This window comes from Orbicella franksi, chromosome 5 (assembly GCF_964199315.1).
Source record: "Orbicella franksi chromosome 5, jaOrbFran1.1, whole genome shotgun sequence".
NCBI lineage: Eukaryota > Metazoa > Cnidaria > Anthozoa > Scleractinia > Merulinidae > Orbicella > Orbicella franksi.
In genome coordinates, this window is record NC_138149.1 from 26,032,401 (window position 1) to 26,049,079 (window position 16,679).

General features: G+C 40.2%; 2 protein-coding genes across 3 annotated transcripts in view; one reads left to right on the plus strand and one right to left on the minus strand.

Moving 5' to 3' along the window:
• The window catches only part of LOC145487638 (uncharacterized), a 152,607-nt gene that overhangs the window by 118,704 nt on the left and 17,224 nt on the right, over positions 1 to 16,679 (minus strand). For both annotated transcript variants that reach the window (XM_081466455.1, XM_081466454.1), the window contains exons 9-33: positions 13,967 to 14,089; positions 12,738 to 12,863; positions 12,057 to 12,179; positions 11,725 to 11,844; positions 10,849 to 10,971; positions 10,230 to 10,352; positions 9,999 to 10,124; positions 9,792 to 9,914; positions 9,198 to 9,323; positions 8,750 to 8,872; positions 8,200 to 8,325; positions 7,429 to 7,551; positions 6,759 to 6,884; positions 4,474 to 4,599; positions 3,845 to 3,967; positions 3,557 to 3,682; positions 3,360 to 3,482; positions 3,079 to 3,204; positions 2,739 to 2,861; positions 2,467 to 2,592; positions 2,252 to 2,377; positions 1,505 to 1,621; positions 799 to 921; positions 600 to 704; positions 1 to 75 (exon numbers count right to left, since the gene is read on the minus strand). The exon at positions 1 to 75 is cut by the window's left edge and continues 51 nt beyond it. In XM_081466455.1, coding sequence (XP_081322581.1) covers positions 1 to 75; positions 600 to 704; positions 799 to 921; positions 1,505 to 1,621; positions 2,252 to 2,377; positions 2,467 to 2,592; positions 2,739 to 2,861; positions 3,079 to 3,204; positions 3,360 to 3,482; positions 3,557 to 3,682; positions 3,845 to 3,967; positions 4,474 to 4,599; positions 6,759 to 6,884; positions 7,429 to 7,551; positions 8,200 to 8,325; positions 8,750 to 8,872; positions 9,198 to 9,323; positions 9,792 to 9,914; positions 9,999 to 10,124; positions 10,230 to 10,352; positions 10,849 to 10,971; positions 11,725 to 11,844; positions 12,057 to 12,179; positions 12,738 to 12,863; positions 13,967 to 14,089 — 3,030 coding nt within the window. The remainder of the gene's footprint in view (positions 76 to 599; positions 705 to 798; positions 922 to 1,504; positions 1,622 to 2,251; positions 2,378 to 2,466; positions 2,593 to 2,738; positions 2,862 to 3,078; positions 3,205 to 3,359; positions 3,483 to 3,556; positions 3,683 to 3,844; positions 3,968 to 4,473; positions 4,600 to 6,758; positions 6,885 to 7,428; positions 7,552 to 8,199; positions 8,326 to 8,749; positions 8,873 to 9,197; positions 9,324 to 9,791; positions 9,915 to 9,998; positions 10,125 to 10,229; positions 10,353 to 10,848; positions 10,972 to 11,724; positions 11,845 to 12,056; positions 12,180 to 12,737; positions 12,864 to 13,966; positions 14,090 to 16,679) is intronic.
• The window catches only part of LOC145487654 (neuromedin-U receptor 2-like), a 128,326-nt gene that overhangs the window by 53,115 nt on the left and 58,532 nt on the right, over positions 1 to 16,679 (plus strand). The window lies entirely within an intron of this gene.

The following is a 16,679-nucleotide window of genomic DNA, read 5'->3' on the forward strand; positions in this document are numbered from 1 at the left end:
AAGAGCCCTCAGAGTTGGTACACATGGCGTTTGAGTGACAACTGTTTGTTTCAGGACTTGCACATTCATCAGCATCTGTAGCGAAAAAATAATAATAGAAAAGGGTGCCAATTTCATTTTACTGGACCTTATCATACTAGCCACGTTAGCGTGGCTGTGGGAGTTTTACCCGCCCAAAATCGACCATCCCTTGGAAGAGAAAGCATATTAATCTTAGAATGATTTTCTAGCACCTTTGGAAAAAATGTAGCTGATGAGCATTCATCTGTATCTACAGTGCACAAACATGACAAAACTGCTTCTCTAAGTCCCAAGGCACGTAGACAGCTAGTAAGCAAAAGCCCTTGAGCTAACAAGCTTAAGAGATATTAGCAGTTTTACCTGTGCAGATCCTACCATCTCCTTCGTATCCTCGAGTACAGCGACAGATGTAGGATCCTTCGGTGTTGGTACACAAGGCATTAGGATCACATTCATTTGTCTCAGGGAAATCGCCGGATTGGAGAAGAGGTTACCTTAATATTGATCTTGGTTAGTCGCTTCAAAGTAATTGGTATCAAAAATTAGGCAAGAAAGGCAAATATGCCTGTCATTCAAACCTGTGCAGTTGTATCCGTCACCTAGGTAACCAACATTACAAACACAAACACCTTCCTGGCAGAACGCATTCGCACCACATGATGGAGAACAGCTTGGCGTGATGGCTGCAAAGAATGCAACATGTTCAATACACAAACTAATATTTTTTTTTTCTCAAATGATAGATACAAGAAGACTCAGCAAGCAAATGACACATACCTACACAGTTTCTACCATCGCCTTCATATCCTCTTAGACAGCGACAAATGTATGACCCCTCAGTGTTGGTACACAGCGCATTAGTGTCACAGTCGTTTTCGTCATCAGCACATTCATCGATATCTCAAGTAAATTAAACAAAACATACTCTTAAAATGCAATGAAAATAAATTATGGCAAATCGTAATTAATCGTAATATCACTATTCAACTGCGGTTTCTATCAGCACGAAAATGAAACTCTTACATCCATCTTAAATTAGGAATACGTAATGCTCAAAGGAGCAATATTTTGGCCGGAATCGTTTGCTTCGGATTTAAAACGAAGGGCAGTGTTCATAATTTCATCTCACAATTTAAGAACGGGGGGTTTCTCTACTGAAACATGTTTGTCTACCAGGTAGTAGGGTGGATTTCACTTTTTCTTTGACATTTTATGTTCTGCAAATGCTTCAACCATTCGCTCAAAACAATAAAGCCAAAGCATACTATTATCGTTAATTACCAAGAAACGTACTAAGTGATTGACCATTGACAATTGGATTTGTTGAAAGTATCCGTAAGTCATAAACTAATTGCTTATTAATCTCTCTCTGCTGGCTATAGTAGCTGTACGGGAAACCGGTAATCAAGAGCTCCGCTCTAATTCTGACAAAGCATGGTTTTATTTCCAAGATGATCATAACAACTGATGTTGTCCAATATACCTGTACAATTGTCTTCACCACTAAAACCATCTGCACAGACACATTCGGGATCTCCACTGAAATTCTGACACACCTTGTTTCCAGTGCAAGGGGGATTGCAAGCCCCCACGTCAACAGCTGAGGAAAATGGTCAAAAGTACAATCAGAGTATTCATCATACTCGTAGGGAAAACACTCATTTCTTTTATATTGTAGAGTTCACGGATCCGATGTCTTTGAGCCGGGAAAAGGGGGATTGTTAGGCAAAATGAAGTGTACACCCTAATGGGACCAAGCTTAAGTGACCACGTTTGGAGTCATAGGGCTATTTCTGACTCCTCGAGTGCATTTACGAATATTTGTCAAGAAACCGGTACTGTTGACCGGATGGACGTAACCGACGTTGTACTACAAGTAGACCATTCAATGGACTAGGGGAGCTGGCACATATTTCGAGACTCAATTGAGCATAAATAATCGAAATATTCACCACTCCACTAAAACGACTGTATATGCATGAATTGAATATGCTAAGAGTAAGGGGATCTTTCTTCTGTCCTGTTCGCCATTGGATACATAACCTGCGGTGAGGTGCTCTTTTTTCTTAGCGGAAGGGAGAAAAAAGAACGACTGATCGCAGATTCCTGCATGCAAATATGTGCGCCAAATCAAAAGCCTCCCACCCTTATGAATCGCTCAGGAGAAGAACGGTTTAAGCGAAAAGCACTAATGGTCATTTAATTATAGTTAGATTTCCTCGGAAGTTACCACTACAAGACTTTCCGTCTCCAGTAAAGCCTCTTAGGCAGCGGCAAACGTAAGAGCCCTCAGTGTTGGTACACATTGCATCCACGTCACAGGTATTTCCGTCAGAACTTGCGCATTCATCAACATCTGCAAGAGATCGACTGTTAGCAGTTTTGCTTGCCGAATTACGATAAGACTACAATAACTAAAGTACCAAGATACAAATGAAACTTTACCTGTACAGTTTCTGCCATCTCCTTCAAAACCTCGTAAACAGCGGCAGATGTAGGATCCTTCAGTGTTTGTACACAGAGCGTCGGGGTCACATACACTACCACCAGGAAGGGAACATTCATCAACATCTGCAAACGTTACAACAAGAAAGTTTAAGAATCAGTCCTTGACCCTAAAAGAGTTGGATTCTTGCTTTGACAGCTTATTATATGTCTTCCTATTAATATCCAAGAGGCGATTTGTTGTATAACTTGTAACATACGCTTTGACTTACCCGTGCATGTAATTCCACTTCCATCAAATCCCGCCTTGCACATGCATTCTGGGGTTCCAGTAAAGTTCTTGCAATCAGCGTTGACGTCACATTGGGGATCGCAGATAAAAGAGGGCTCTTCCCCTGGGGAACAAAAAGAAAACTTAACTCGTCATTGCTTTGAAGTAGTCTCCATCAGCAAAATTAAAAGGGACACTTGTCAACAGTTTGAGAGAGATTTTGAGGAGCCAAATTCGTCAAAAAAGAACTGTTTTGAAACAGTACCCAACAAATAACAGGATACTATTGGGACTCAAGAATGACTAACGAAAAGGGCCACCTAAACTTACGAGTTACTCACGTGCACACGAGAATCCATTGCCTACAAATCCTTTTTTACAGCGGCAGACGTAAGAGCCTTCTGTATTTGTGCACATTGCATCTTGATGACATTGATTACCACCTGAAGAACTGCATTCGTCAAAATCTGAGGGAAAAAGTTCCGTAAGCGAACTGTATTGAAAATTTAATCATTCCCTGCCGCCCCTCTGTAGCTTCGAAGTATGGTCTTTTCTTGTTAGGACTGAACACATCAACACCTCGCTTAGAGAAACTATTTCACCACCACAGATGTTAACCAACCTGTGCAAGTGATACCGTCCCCATCAAAGCCCGCCTTGCACATGCAGCTAGGAGTACCGGTGAAGTTTTTGCAGTCAGCGTTATCATCACACTTGGGATTGCAGACAAATGGAGGCACTTTCGCTACAAGAGAAGATGGAAAATTTTAACCGGCCGTCGTATGCAAGCATTATCGAGTTCCATCAACATTTACTCACGTGTACATGTAAATCCATTTCCCTGAAATCCTTTCTTGCAACGGCAAACATAAGAGCCTTCGGTATTTGTACACATCGCATTTTCGTGGCATTGATTTGCGCCTGGAGAATCGCATTCGTCAACATCTGAAGTGAAAAGTTCATTATTTTTCAGGAACTAGAGTCTGTCAATCCAAACATTTTATTTACATGTTTTTTTTTTTCAGGCTTGGCATTTCTTGATAGGCACCATTAAGATATCTCTCACTGAAATCATGTTATTACTTGAAATTCCAAGTGTTTACTAACCTGTACAAGTTACTCCGTCGCCGTCAAATCCTGCCTTACACATGCAGCCAGCAGTACCAGAAAAGTCTTTGCATTCAGCGTTCACGTCACACTCGGGATCACAGACAAGAGTTGGAACGGACACTGGCAAAAAAAAAAAAGATAATAAAAAATTGGCAATACGCTTCTACAACCTCAAAATGTCACTACAAGGCTGCAGTAACTGTGTGTAGAATCGGTAATCAACGGAAAGGGTTTAGCCCGTGGTAAACGAGAAAGATAGAGACAACCAGCAAGTGCGGACCAAACGAGAAAACCCCGCGTTGACTTTCAAGAACTGTTGTTTGGGCAGGTGTTTTTCACTCGAGCGAAAAACGCACTTGTATTGACCAGAACGCTGAGAGCTCTTGAGAGTCTCGGGCCAGACGAAAGCGAGGGTTTAAGCTATCCTTTGGCCCGGATTTTAAAATAAATTGAGCGCAACACTCTTCGCCTTTAATTTTGATGACAGGGAAACAGTTTTAACATGGAGAAAATATCTTTTCAGGCTATATACGAGTGCGAAATCGTATGGAGGCAAATGGAGGCAGAGGTTATTCAAGATGAGGAGGAAAGAGTTAAAGAAGTCCGATCAGATATCACGTGATTACCGTTGCAGTATAATCCATCTCCTTCGTATCCCCTCTTGCAGCGACAGACATACGAGCCTTCTGTATTTGTACACAGTGCATTTACATCGCAATTGTTGGAGTCTGATGATGCACACTCGTCAATGTCTGCAATAGAAATGATCGTGAATAGTGTTCAGTAGGTATGTATCATCAGGTCGACTTTCGTTTTCAATTTTAACAAAATTTAATAATGCATATATTCAAATGTTGCAAATTAACCGATGCGTTGCCATGACTAGTCAAGGAGCATTCACGTAGACGAATTTGAGATTTCAAGCGAAATGACGTAAAGCAAAGTAGTGAAGAATTGCCTCATTGCAAACTTGTGGACGTGATGCCATTCTCAGTAAATCCCGCCTTGCACTTGCAGACAGGAGTATTCGTAACGTTCTTGTACTTAGCGTTGTCTTGACATTTAGGATGGCAGACAAAAGACAGTTTTATTGCTAAAAGGAAAAGCATGCTTCACAATGTACTGTACGGGTGCGCAAATGATCCCTGGACCGCAAATGATCCCGGACCGCAAATGATCCCCAAATTGAACCGCAAATGATCCCGGACCGAAAATGATCCCCATATTGGACCGCAAATGATCCCGATCAAAAAAATAAGGAATGGCATGGATTTATATCAGAGGAAGGTGAGAACATGTACAAAAATTATGAACTAAAAGTCATATTTTATCATTTTACAAAAAATATACTCCACAGTTGCTGTTTTGTTCTTCGAAGGGTACGGTATGTTTTAACTGTCACACAATAAAAAAAAATAATAATAAATCGAAAACCAACCAATGGAAAAAGCTAAGAAATTGTGATGTACGCTATAGAAGATATCTAAATAAGACACGTCTCCAAGTTTTAGGCCTGTGCGTTTCCCCAAACTTCAGGTATTCGTCGTAAATGTTTCCCAGAAATTTACAGAGCCCAGTAAGAAAACGCCATGTTGGTGTACATCCGTGGTACACCAATATGGCGACCGGAATATAGTGTAAACATCTGGAACTTGCTTTGGCTTTCTAGGCGACTAATCATCAGTACTAAACAAACAAGCATTTACATAAGCACTTTTCCTAATAATCTAACTTCTAAAAAGGCTCAAAATCATGAGATAAGTATATATTTTTCAACAAACTCGATCTTAGCCTTGTGTCACGCAACCTCCATAACCCTGAAATTCAAAATGCTCTGGTTTCCAAACGAAGCACGCTAATTGTAAACAGATATAAATATACCGCCTCTTATGCCTTATGAGGATAAAAACACGTCACGTGAAGACGATCTATTGAATTATCAGTCTTAGAAAAACACATATTTGTAAACATTCTCGAAACCCCGGTGGCGATAGTATAACACATCTATCAAACAGCTGATTGTCAAAACGAAGTGCAAGCCTTGGCCTTGCGTGGTCATGAAGCTGAACTTCATAAATATAGCTTGGAATTTTGGCTTCTTAGAATACTCAAATAGTCATTTCCGAGGAATTAAAGCCAAAATACGACCAAGGAAAAATTAGAAAATAAATTTGCTCAAATTTCCAGTGCTACACACTTGGAGTTTTACAGAGTGATGAAGCGTTGTAGGCTTGTGGGTCTACTCAGGTGACAGCGTCTTCTGTGATAGTTACTTCATGGTTAGATTTTAGTTTAAAACTTTAGACGAGTGGCGTTAACTGCTGATAAAATGTGATTTAACTATTACACCGAAATATCAATGTTTGACAAAGGAGGATATGTAGCGTATGTTGCACTGATCTTAATTTTACTGAGAATTAATTGCAAAGAAATACAAGCCAAGTCGTGTTTTGATGATTGAGTAGTGATATTCATAACATCGTAGTTAGCAACAAAATTTAGTCGAAAGTATGAAAAAAAAGCAAGTTGTAAGCCATTATAATTATAAGATGGCTTTAATAAAAACATCGGTATTCACGTACGCCAATTCCCTATCCACACAATCCCACCATCCATGCCATTCGTTATTTTTTGATCAGGATCATTTGCGGTCCAATATGGGGATCATTTCCAGTCCGGGACCATTTCCGGTCCGGGACCATTTGCCGTTCAATTTGGGGATCGTTTGCGGTCCGGGATCATTTGCGGTCCTGGGATCATTTGCGAACCCGCGAAAACAAAAGGGCGGGCCGCGTTTTACTTAGTTCTCATTAAAACAATAACCCCCCAAAAACGTTGGTCCTGTAGACTACAAGTTAATTCTAAAGCAAACCATGTAGTACAATGCTAATACCAAATTATTGGTAGTTACCTTCGCAAAGGATTCCATCTCCTTCGTATCCACTCCTGCAGCGACAGACATACGAGCCTTCTGTATTTGTACAGAGCGCGTTTACATCGCAATTGTTTGATTCTGGAGACTCGCATTCGTCTTTATCTGCAATAATAACTATCATGAGTGCAACCTCTAATACCCTTTAGGCATAGCCATGGTAGGTGATAGCACCCTCCATAATGGAGATCCATCGCAAAATTCTGTCGAGGAGTCTAAACAACAGTTAGCCGTTCGCAACTACTCGCACATTTTCTGTTTTGTCCCTAACTCTTTGCAATTCGTTTGTTTGTTTGTTTCTTACCTGACTTATTCTTTCAGTGTGTAAACTGAAGAATGTTGGACTGTGTAGCTCCACTGGCATGTCACATATTGAACATGTTTAAACTTCAATTTGCTATTTCAAAATTTGGTAATGACAAAAGTGGTGTATTTATACAAGTAGTACATTTGGAACTGAGGATTGACGTCTGTAGTGTAAGGTGCATCAAGCTATCGTCCGTCCGATCTAATTTTTACCGCCAACCAAAACATGCGAAATAAACACACAAGGATATCTATTAACCACTAATTTGAATTTATTCAACCACTAATTATTCGGTTCCAACGGTAAGTAAAATGTACGTAAACTTTACTGAATTTATCAGACCTGTACAGTTGCTTCCAGTCTTTTCAAATCCCACCAGGCATTGACAAGAAAAAGTTCCGTTTAAATTAACACATTCAGATCCAGTCCCACATGCGGCTATGTCAACAGAACATTCGTCGACATCTGAAATAACGAGAACGTGAGTATGCCTATTCCGCCAGTTGTTCAATTTCGAATCCACCGTAGGAAAAAAGATGGCGGCTGTACATTTTACCACAATACCTTGCGAGCCTAACACAGCCTATAAAGCACTAAGAAAGCCAAATTTTTACCGTATTTGTCCCTGTACTAAGGACGTTGTGTAGCCTAGGTTTGAAGATTTTGTCACTCTTCTGTACGTTCTTATGAACGTTGTTACGATTTTCGTGCGCTAAGAACTATGGGTAAATGTACCAGTCGCCATCTTTTTTCCAACGGAGGATTGAGTTAATACAATTGTTTTTAGCTAAAGTAAAAAAGAAAACTGCACCCCTATCAACAACTTAAAATCCCTGAAGCTCGAGATCGCCCTGTTGAACTTGGCATCGTGCATACCCTTTGCCCAGACACGCAGCTGGCGTTGTGGTCATCCCTTCTGCACAAGTATCGATTACAGACGTATAAGCAATCCAATAAAGCAAACAACATGATATTCAAAGCAAAAAACGATGACATACGTTGTGTGTAAAATCGAAACCGGCAACCGTGAATAAGCTATGCATATTAATGAAAATTACATTACCGCAGTTACAAAGCAAATCAACCTGGAAATAGGGAACTAATTGTAATTACCTAAGCAGAACCTTCCATCTCCTTCGTATCCTCTTCTGCAGCGACAGACATATGAGCCCTCTGTATTTGTACACATCGCGTTGGCATCGCAATCGTTAGACTCTAGTGATTCACATTCATCAATATCTAAAATGGAAATGATAACGTTAAGTTTCCTTTTGTAATTCGATATCAAGTAGAAAGCAAATTCTGATTCTTGTTAAACAAAGAAGTCGCAAAAAATGAATCTTGGTATGAACATACGAGATAGTAACCACTCATTTCAGTTGACCACACGTGATTTATAATACATTTCTATGTATAAACTTAAGTTCGAAAGCAGGCTTACGTTTGCGTCACACACACAAGCGGCGAAGCCAGTAGCAAGATCTAGAGTTGAAGGGCGATCGCGGTCTCGCAACTTGCGCGTGAAACCTTAACGGAAGAGTACTTGCATGCCAAATAAAATTTGACTGTATTTCCTACATATACATATGTAAAGGTCTGGATAAGTTGAGTTTGGGCTGAAACTGTAAGTAAATAAAAGCATGAAAAGTACTTATTGTCAGACCTGTACAGTCGTTCCCAGACTTCTGAAATCCCGCCAGACATCGACAAGCAAAGCTTCCGTTTAAGTTAGCACACTCAGCTCCAGTCCCACACTCAGCTGTGCCGGCAACGCATTCGTCTACGTCTGAAATAAGAAAAAAAATATTACGCCCTGCATATACACAGAGGGAAAACCTCAATCATGAAAGGCTGAATCGATTTAGAGGTTGGTAACTGAATCTTTTCCTGGCCTACCCAATGTAAGCCTTTAAATTTTAAACTTGACCACACACTTTTTAACATTACACGACTAAAAGCGCCGCTGTTGCTTGCAATAACCCTGCAGAACCTCCTCTTTTGACCGTTCTCAATTATAGCCAGTTCAAACGTTACTGGAGACAGTACGCGTCGCCTTACATAGTGTATCATTACACCGTGCACTATGATCACATAACATAATAACATTGTACCGTTGCAAAGGATTCCATCTCCTTCGTATCCTCTCTGGCAGCGACAGACATACGAGCCTTCTGTGTTTGTGCAGAGTGCGTTTACATTGCAATTGTTGGACACGGCGGATTCACATTCATCAATGTCTGCAATAACATGATAAGGCCAGGGTGAAGGTACATAGTTTATAACATTACTTGGTAAAAGTATGGGATTGCTTCCCCGTTCGAGGTGACGTTTTGACCCACAATAATTCCAATGAAGGGTTAACACTCATTCAAAATCAATTCCTTTCCAAAGTGGGGTACCAGTGCCAGTTTCTGGGAGAAATCCTAACTCTGACAGTAACCGAGTCTGCGCGTTACGTCATTGAAGTTGCCAAGTAGCATGGTAAATGATTGAGAAATTAGAAGACAAGAATCGTAAACTCAGCTAGTGCTTCTATTACGATTTGGCATAAACGTACCTAAATTTACCTTGTTCATGTTAGCTTCTAGCTCGCGTTTTGTAGCCCGCCAACTGAGCATATAAATAAGCACTCACTTAGTAGTTGTAACAAAAAGGTTCCTCTGATAACTAATTAATGTACAATTGTGGAATATAGTTTGTCTGACCTGTGCAGTTGTTACCAATCTTCTCAAATCCAACTCGGCATTGACAAGCAAAACTTCCATTTAGGTTAAAACAGTCAGCTCCAGGCCCGCATTCTGCCGACCCTGATGCACATTCATCAACGTCTAAAGAGAAATTGTTAAGATGAGATGGGTGCCGTGATAGGGTGTGAGATATTCTACATACCTAATGCGTATAAAAGGATTTACCTTTACAAATCGTTCCATCTCCTTCGTATCCCCTTTTGCAGCGGCATACATATGAGCCTTCTGTATTTGTACACAGAGCGTTGATGTCGCAACTGTTGGACTCTGGTGATTCACATTCATTGATATCTGCAAGAAGAAAGCGATATCCAGAACCTATGAGTACTACAGTGTCTTTCTTGCTATCCCGTGGAAATGTTTAACATATCATATGTAAAGTTATGTGTGCTCGACCTGTACAGTTGTTCCCAGATTTCTGGTATCCCAGCAGGCATTGGCATTCATAGGTCCCATTTAAGTTAATGCACTCAGCTCCAGTCCCACAATCGGCCGAACCATCAACGCATTCGTCGACATCTAAAATGAGAAACCAACAACATGGTGAAGTGAATTGTTAGTGAGACTATGCATGGGTCGCTCCTTTCAAGGTTGTGGCGTGTGGATTCTTTTCCGTCACTCGTATTTCTTAGTACTGGCTCAGTTTGCAATAGCAAGAGCTCAAGCAAACAAAAAACAACACCACGTACATTTTGCATCCTCAATAGCCTTTATTTGAATGGGCCAATCTTTGTGTTTAACCCATCGTATAGTAGACAGCATCACATTGAAATAATGCTCATTAGAGCTTTTATTGAATGGTCGCACATTAGAAATTCGCCCAAAGCCTCAACATTTAGTAGTAAAATAATGTTAACAGTATCATATGCAAGTACTCCTCATAGCTTTTATTTGAATGGCCACGCTATTGAGTCTCACCACAGCCATTAACGTAAAAAGCACATTAGCTAACTCGGAGTCTGACTACAGTATGGCAGATAAAAATGTTAACCAAAGTAGTTCTTATCTCTGTTACCTTCACATATCCGACCATCTCCTTGATAACCTTTTAAGCAGCGGCAAACATAACTGCTGTCAGTATTCGTGCAGATGGCATTGGTATGACATTCATTCTGATTAGTGTCACATTCGTCGACATCTGAAAAGAAAAACATGCTCTTTTCTTAAGAACCCGGTGCCTGTTCTTCAGCGGGTTCTTAAATTCATTTACTGCGGCTAAAAGAGCAACAAAAAACAACTATAGGACTTCTAATAACAGCAACACTGAAAGATCAGCGAGGAAATAATGTTACTGAATAAACCAAGGATAGAGCAAGACCTTAGTTTTTATGGCTGGCAATAAGGACGTCGAGAACAACGTCGAAAAAAATGAGTTTATATTTTACCTGCGAATCTCGCGGTACCCTAAAGTCATTTGCTTTGTTTATCACTGTCAAAGCTATCACGAAACTGAATCTAGGATGCAGCGATAAATTTGAAATAAAAATTTTGAAAATTAGCTTCGTGGTTCACGTTCTCCATACAACGCAGAATTAATTTGGCCATTTCATGTTGTCACTTTGCTGAGGACGGCCGAGTAAATGTACCAAGAATTATAATGCACGTGCACAGCCATTGTTCTCCTAGTTAAACCTTTTGTTTAGCGACGTTGCCGTTGACGTTGCCGTCGTGGTTTTCTTAAACTCCCTAATAATATTCTCATTCCGAGTACGGCATTTGTCTCTTCTTCTCAAATAATTATATTGATGCTGATTAAGCAAATTGTTTAACAATGAAGTCACGAGATGTGCGAATAAGAAACTGGGCATAGAGCACTCGGTTGACGATCTACATTTGTACTAGGGTGGATAGACAGAGCTCTTTCAGTTTTAATGAAAGTTTTGCGTTTTACCTTCGCATGTTTCTCCATCCCCGGTATAACCTTTCTTGCATGAACAATTGAAGGAACCTGCTGTGTTCTCACAGTCCGCGTTGATGTCGCATAACAGACCGTCAAAACATTCGTCAATATCTGTGAAGAGAGCATATTGACTTTGTTGAGGTAATGATTCTTAGCTTCCTAGACGGTTGTATTAGAAGTTGCAAATATCGAACCTTCCGAGCTTAAGTCAACTAGGCCAACTCTATGCAGGAAAGAAGCACTCTAATTACAAGTGACACTAGCAACAGATTGATAAACGAGTATTATCTCAATCGAATTCAAGGTCCCTCCAAATCTCTCACCTTCGCAAATTTCACCATCACCGAAGAAACCGGTCTTGCAGTCACAGTAGTATGAACCGATATCATTGATGCAATTAGAATTTTCACCACAGTTGTGTGTACCCACAGTACATTCATCAAGATCTACGTAGAGTAGATAATAAGAAAATCCCATAAAGATAAGTATAAATATAAGGCTATGAGACGAAAGTAGAGCGTTTAAAAATCGAGCTGCATGTATTGAAACCAATCAAGCTTCACCAGAACACAAACACTGGATTGGAGATCGCACGAAAAAGTGAGTCATTCAATTTTGTCTTCTGGAATTGAGCTAGCTCAGATTTTTCGTCAGAGTGCCAGGGAGCATAATATAGCTTTGTGTTTACGTGAAACCATTAAGGAAATCTGTTACAATCATTCAGTTAATCTTTTGGGTTATCGTTCGTGGATTTTTGATTTTCCGTGATTCAAGTAGACTATGAGAGCGCTTGTGGGTGTTATAGAAGATGAGACTTAGACAACTTTGCAAATAAAAGTTTAAGTTCTTAGCTTCCAAACTTTCAGGAATATGAAGAAGGCTTGAGAGAAATGACTTCTTTTGCTGTAAATGAAGTAGCGTTGGAAATATCTGGCTCAGTTATTAACAAGTTATGCAGCCTAGGACGTGTCTATATTCAAGATTTCTACCGTTCCTGCTGTTACCTGAACAAGTGAAGCCATCCCCAGTGTAGCCTCGATTACATGTGCAGGAGAACGATCCTTCCGTGTTGTTACATCGTGAGTAAAAATTACAGTTATTAGCTCCAGGTAAAGCGCATTCGTCGATGTCTGCAAAAAGGGGCTTTCCTGATTATCGATTGCAATATTTAATTCATCAAATATTTTCGCTTGCGCGCGATTGGTTTAAACGTGTCACGTGACTGAATATTCCCCAGCTAAAACTGGGGAATATCCGAGCGATATTCCTCAATTTTCAAAACCACGCGTGTTGCAAAAAATATTTGAAGGATAATACACAATAGCCTCCATTTAGCGCTCCATTTAGCAAATGTGCTCGGATATTTCTCCTTGGACATTATCTGTTTCTCAAAGCTCACAGTTTTCCTCGAGCTATGCTCTCGGAGAACTGCTCGCTGCTCGGAACAGATAATGTCCGCGGACATAAATCCAAGCATATTTCCGCGCCAAATAGAGGCTTTTGTTTATTTATCGACCACAACGTGGCAGCCTGTTTAAGGTTTAGTTGAAAAACAGCGCATAAACGGTGAGAGAAAAAAGGTGGCGGGAAGAATGCGGAGAGGGAATGGTTCTCATTACCAATCCCTTCGCTACCATTTTTCCTTCGCCTTTTAATTTTGCGCTGCTCCAAAACTAAACAGACGTCCAAAGCACTCTACAGCTAATGAAACAGGCTACGACGTATCATTGCCGAACGACACTCTTGAGTTCGATAATCGGTGTGAAAGTAATTAAGCCAGCCACTACGCCGATAAATCGGCCAGGCGGTCAGCCAGTCAGTCAGTCGGTCAGTTGGTAAGTTGATGAGTTGCTCAGCCAGTCAGTCATCGAGTCAGTCAGTCAGTCAGTCAGTCAGTCAGTCAGTCAGTGTCAGTCGCTCAGCCGGACAGTGAGGCAATCGGTTAGTCACTCAGTCGAGTTAATCAGTCAGTCAGTCAGTCATAAAGTTGTTGTTAGGTTGTTGTTCAGTCGGGTTAATCAGTCAGTCGGTCAATCGGTCTGTCAGCGGTGGCGGATCCAGACCTTGAGCTGGGGGGCGGTCAGTCAGTCAGTCGCTCAGGCGAGTGGGTTAGTCAGTCAGGCAGAAAATCGACCATATGATCAGTATACCAGTTGCCTAATCGTTCTGTCGGTCAATCAGGAAGTCATAATGTTCACTGAAACGAACCACTTTGATAAACCCATCCACTTACCTTCGCAGGTCGTTCCATCACCAAAATAACCATCATAACATTGGCAGTAGTAAGACCCCTGTGTATTAATACACTCTGCTTTCTCTGAACAGCCTCCACGGTCTGTTAAGCATTCATCTTGATCTGCAAAACAAGTGCGTCACTGAGCTTATACCTCTCCTATGTTAAAATGCATACCATTATTATGAACTTCTTGATCCTAACAGGGCAAGAATCTCCTTAATTCAAGTTCTGATAATCTGGCGGTACATGAAAACAAATTTTTTGAATACCATTCTGTACCAAGGATAAGTAGTAAGTTAAGCAGTTACAGAGTGGGTTACAAAGAAAGGCTTAGTAAAAGGCGACCAGACCTATAAATTTGCATGTATTGCTTTTGATGTTTAACTGCATAACTTGTTACTTAACAACTCGCTGTTCAAATATACGATTCATGCCAAGTATGTCAAGTTCGCTCTTTCTTACCGATGAATGAACATTCCTCGGGAACTATAACGATTTCCTTTGGGTTTACTTCAATGCTTTTCTACTCTGACCCCGTGGCCCATGGGACACATAAGCCATTTCTGAGTTCCTCTTACCTCTGCTTCACAACGAGTCTTGGTGCAAAACCTTTCATATTGAAATGAGTTTTTCTTGCACGGTCATTTTCCTGCAATTAAACTCATTTCTGTATGAAAGGTTGTGCAACAGGACTCGTTTTGAAACTGAGGTAAAAGCATGTATCTCCATCCCTGGTGAATCTCGAAAACTGTAGCCAAATGTTTTCAAGCTTCTCAGTCTTCTTCAATCCCATCATCTCCTGGCATTTTTTTTGTTTTTGTTTTTGTTTTTACCTCCGAAAACTGAAAACAGTATGTCATTCTTAGATTTGAAGGTAATTATATGCGTTTAAAAGATTGAATGACGTAACCCTTTAACCTCTTGGTTTTTGGCCAATTTTCGAGGGAAATTCACACGAGGAAAGAAATACCTCATAGCAGTTTTGATAATTTCACGCAAGCCTCACGCAATGTATAAGCGTAACTTCCTTAGAATCGTTGAGGATCTCGAGTATGTGAACATGCTCTTTACAGAGGCGACGAAGTTAATGAGTCTTCCAATTAAGAACGAACATCTCAAACAACGCACTCAGAATATTCTTTTAACTTTTTGGAGCAATGTTCAATCGGAAGATGCTAAGAAGTAAACACGGCAAGTCTCTCTATCCAAACTGTTTCTGTATTTTCGGATGATACAATCGAACTTCAAAACTTTTTCTAATTTTTGGCTAATACAACACCCTTTTGCATTTTCTTAAATAGGGAGTGTTTTTGTTTACTTTTGCTATTTTCAAGGACAATTAAGTGCCAAAACGAACTTGATAATGGAAACGTTTTTGACAATTCCTGGGCAGAGGTCCTTAAACATGTCATAACTTTCTGTCTTATCGCATGGTACGCCGTTGTCTGTTTGTGAGAGATTATTTGTCTCAACCCTTTTGATTGGAACTCATTAAAGGCAAATTTCTATTAAATACCGTTTAAATTCAGGCACACATTGGTCATGGACGGTGAAGGAAATAATTACCATTGTTAACCTGATGGGTAATCATACTCTCAATTTTAATACGAAGAAGTAGAGAGAAGTTGTATATTTTGTCAGCGGGAGATGAATCAATCGCTATACACTGTATAGTTTGGTTTTGAAGCTGTCACGTGGTTTTAAAGAGAGGAAGAGTTCTTTTGATTCATTCCATTTGGACTCTAGCCACTAGTTACAGAAGTAACCCCTTGAGCAAAAAACACTTTGCGTGCCAAGAGGGAAATCCAATCTTCCGCTCAATTCATTATTGGCAAACAGATATTGGATCTACAGTCGACAGTGTCAGTTTTATTCCAAAATGAGCCTTATCCTCAAACAATTGTTATGGGAAAGTTAAGGTTACATGTAGCTTTGCCAGGTGGTTTGCTTTTAAGCTCAAAAGTAGCTTAAATCTTATCTGCTAATCACTGATCTCCTTTCATTGCACAGATGTATTCGTTTTTATCGTACCGCAATTAATCAGATGTCAAACATATACGGAAGGATACATGAGGAACATAATCTGTTGTTGTAACAGCTTCACAAAAACAGAACAAGCAAGCGAAATTGACGGAAATAAGAGAGTAAGTTACGGCCATGTACAGTGGTGTGGAAAACAGATTGTCATGTCAGGAACAAAAGACGGCACATGATTTGTTTGCGAATGGAAGAACAGACTGACCAATGCAAATGTTGGCGCAATATTTGACTGACTTCGTTTTAAAGCTCTTGGCTAAGATAACATCGAGATAAACTTCTATTTTCGACGACTTGTGCTGTAATTGCAAAGAAAACTATGAGTATAAGTTTGAAGCCCAAAGGTGTCATAATTGTATTGCCGGTAAATTCACCGTTTTTTATTTGGCGCTTAGAGAGCTTACTATCATTCACGTTCAAGACCTGTTTTCATTGAGGTTTTGCCCGGTATTTGCAACAGTTCCTGACTTGGAAGACTTATAAATTTTTCGAGAGATAAAGACATTTTAGAGGACCGGTATGCATGCAATGTCTTTTGAATTAAACTGTTGCTGTAAATTTTCGCTGATCATCAACGTCTTAATTTCCAGTCCTTAAAGACGGTAAATATCACGGTAAACGCCAGAACGAGGCTAAAATCTGTGGAACGGCGAAAGGGTACCCCCACTCCATA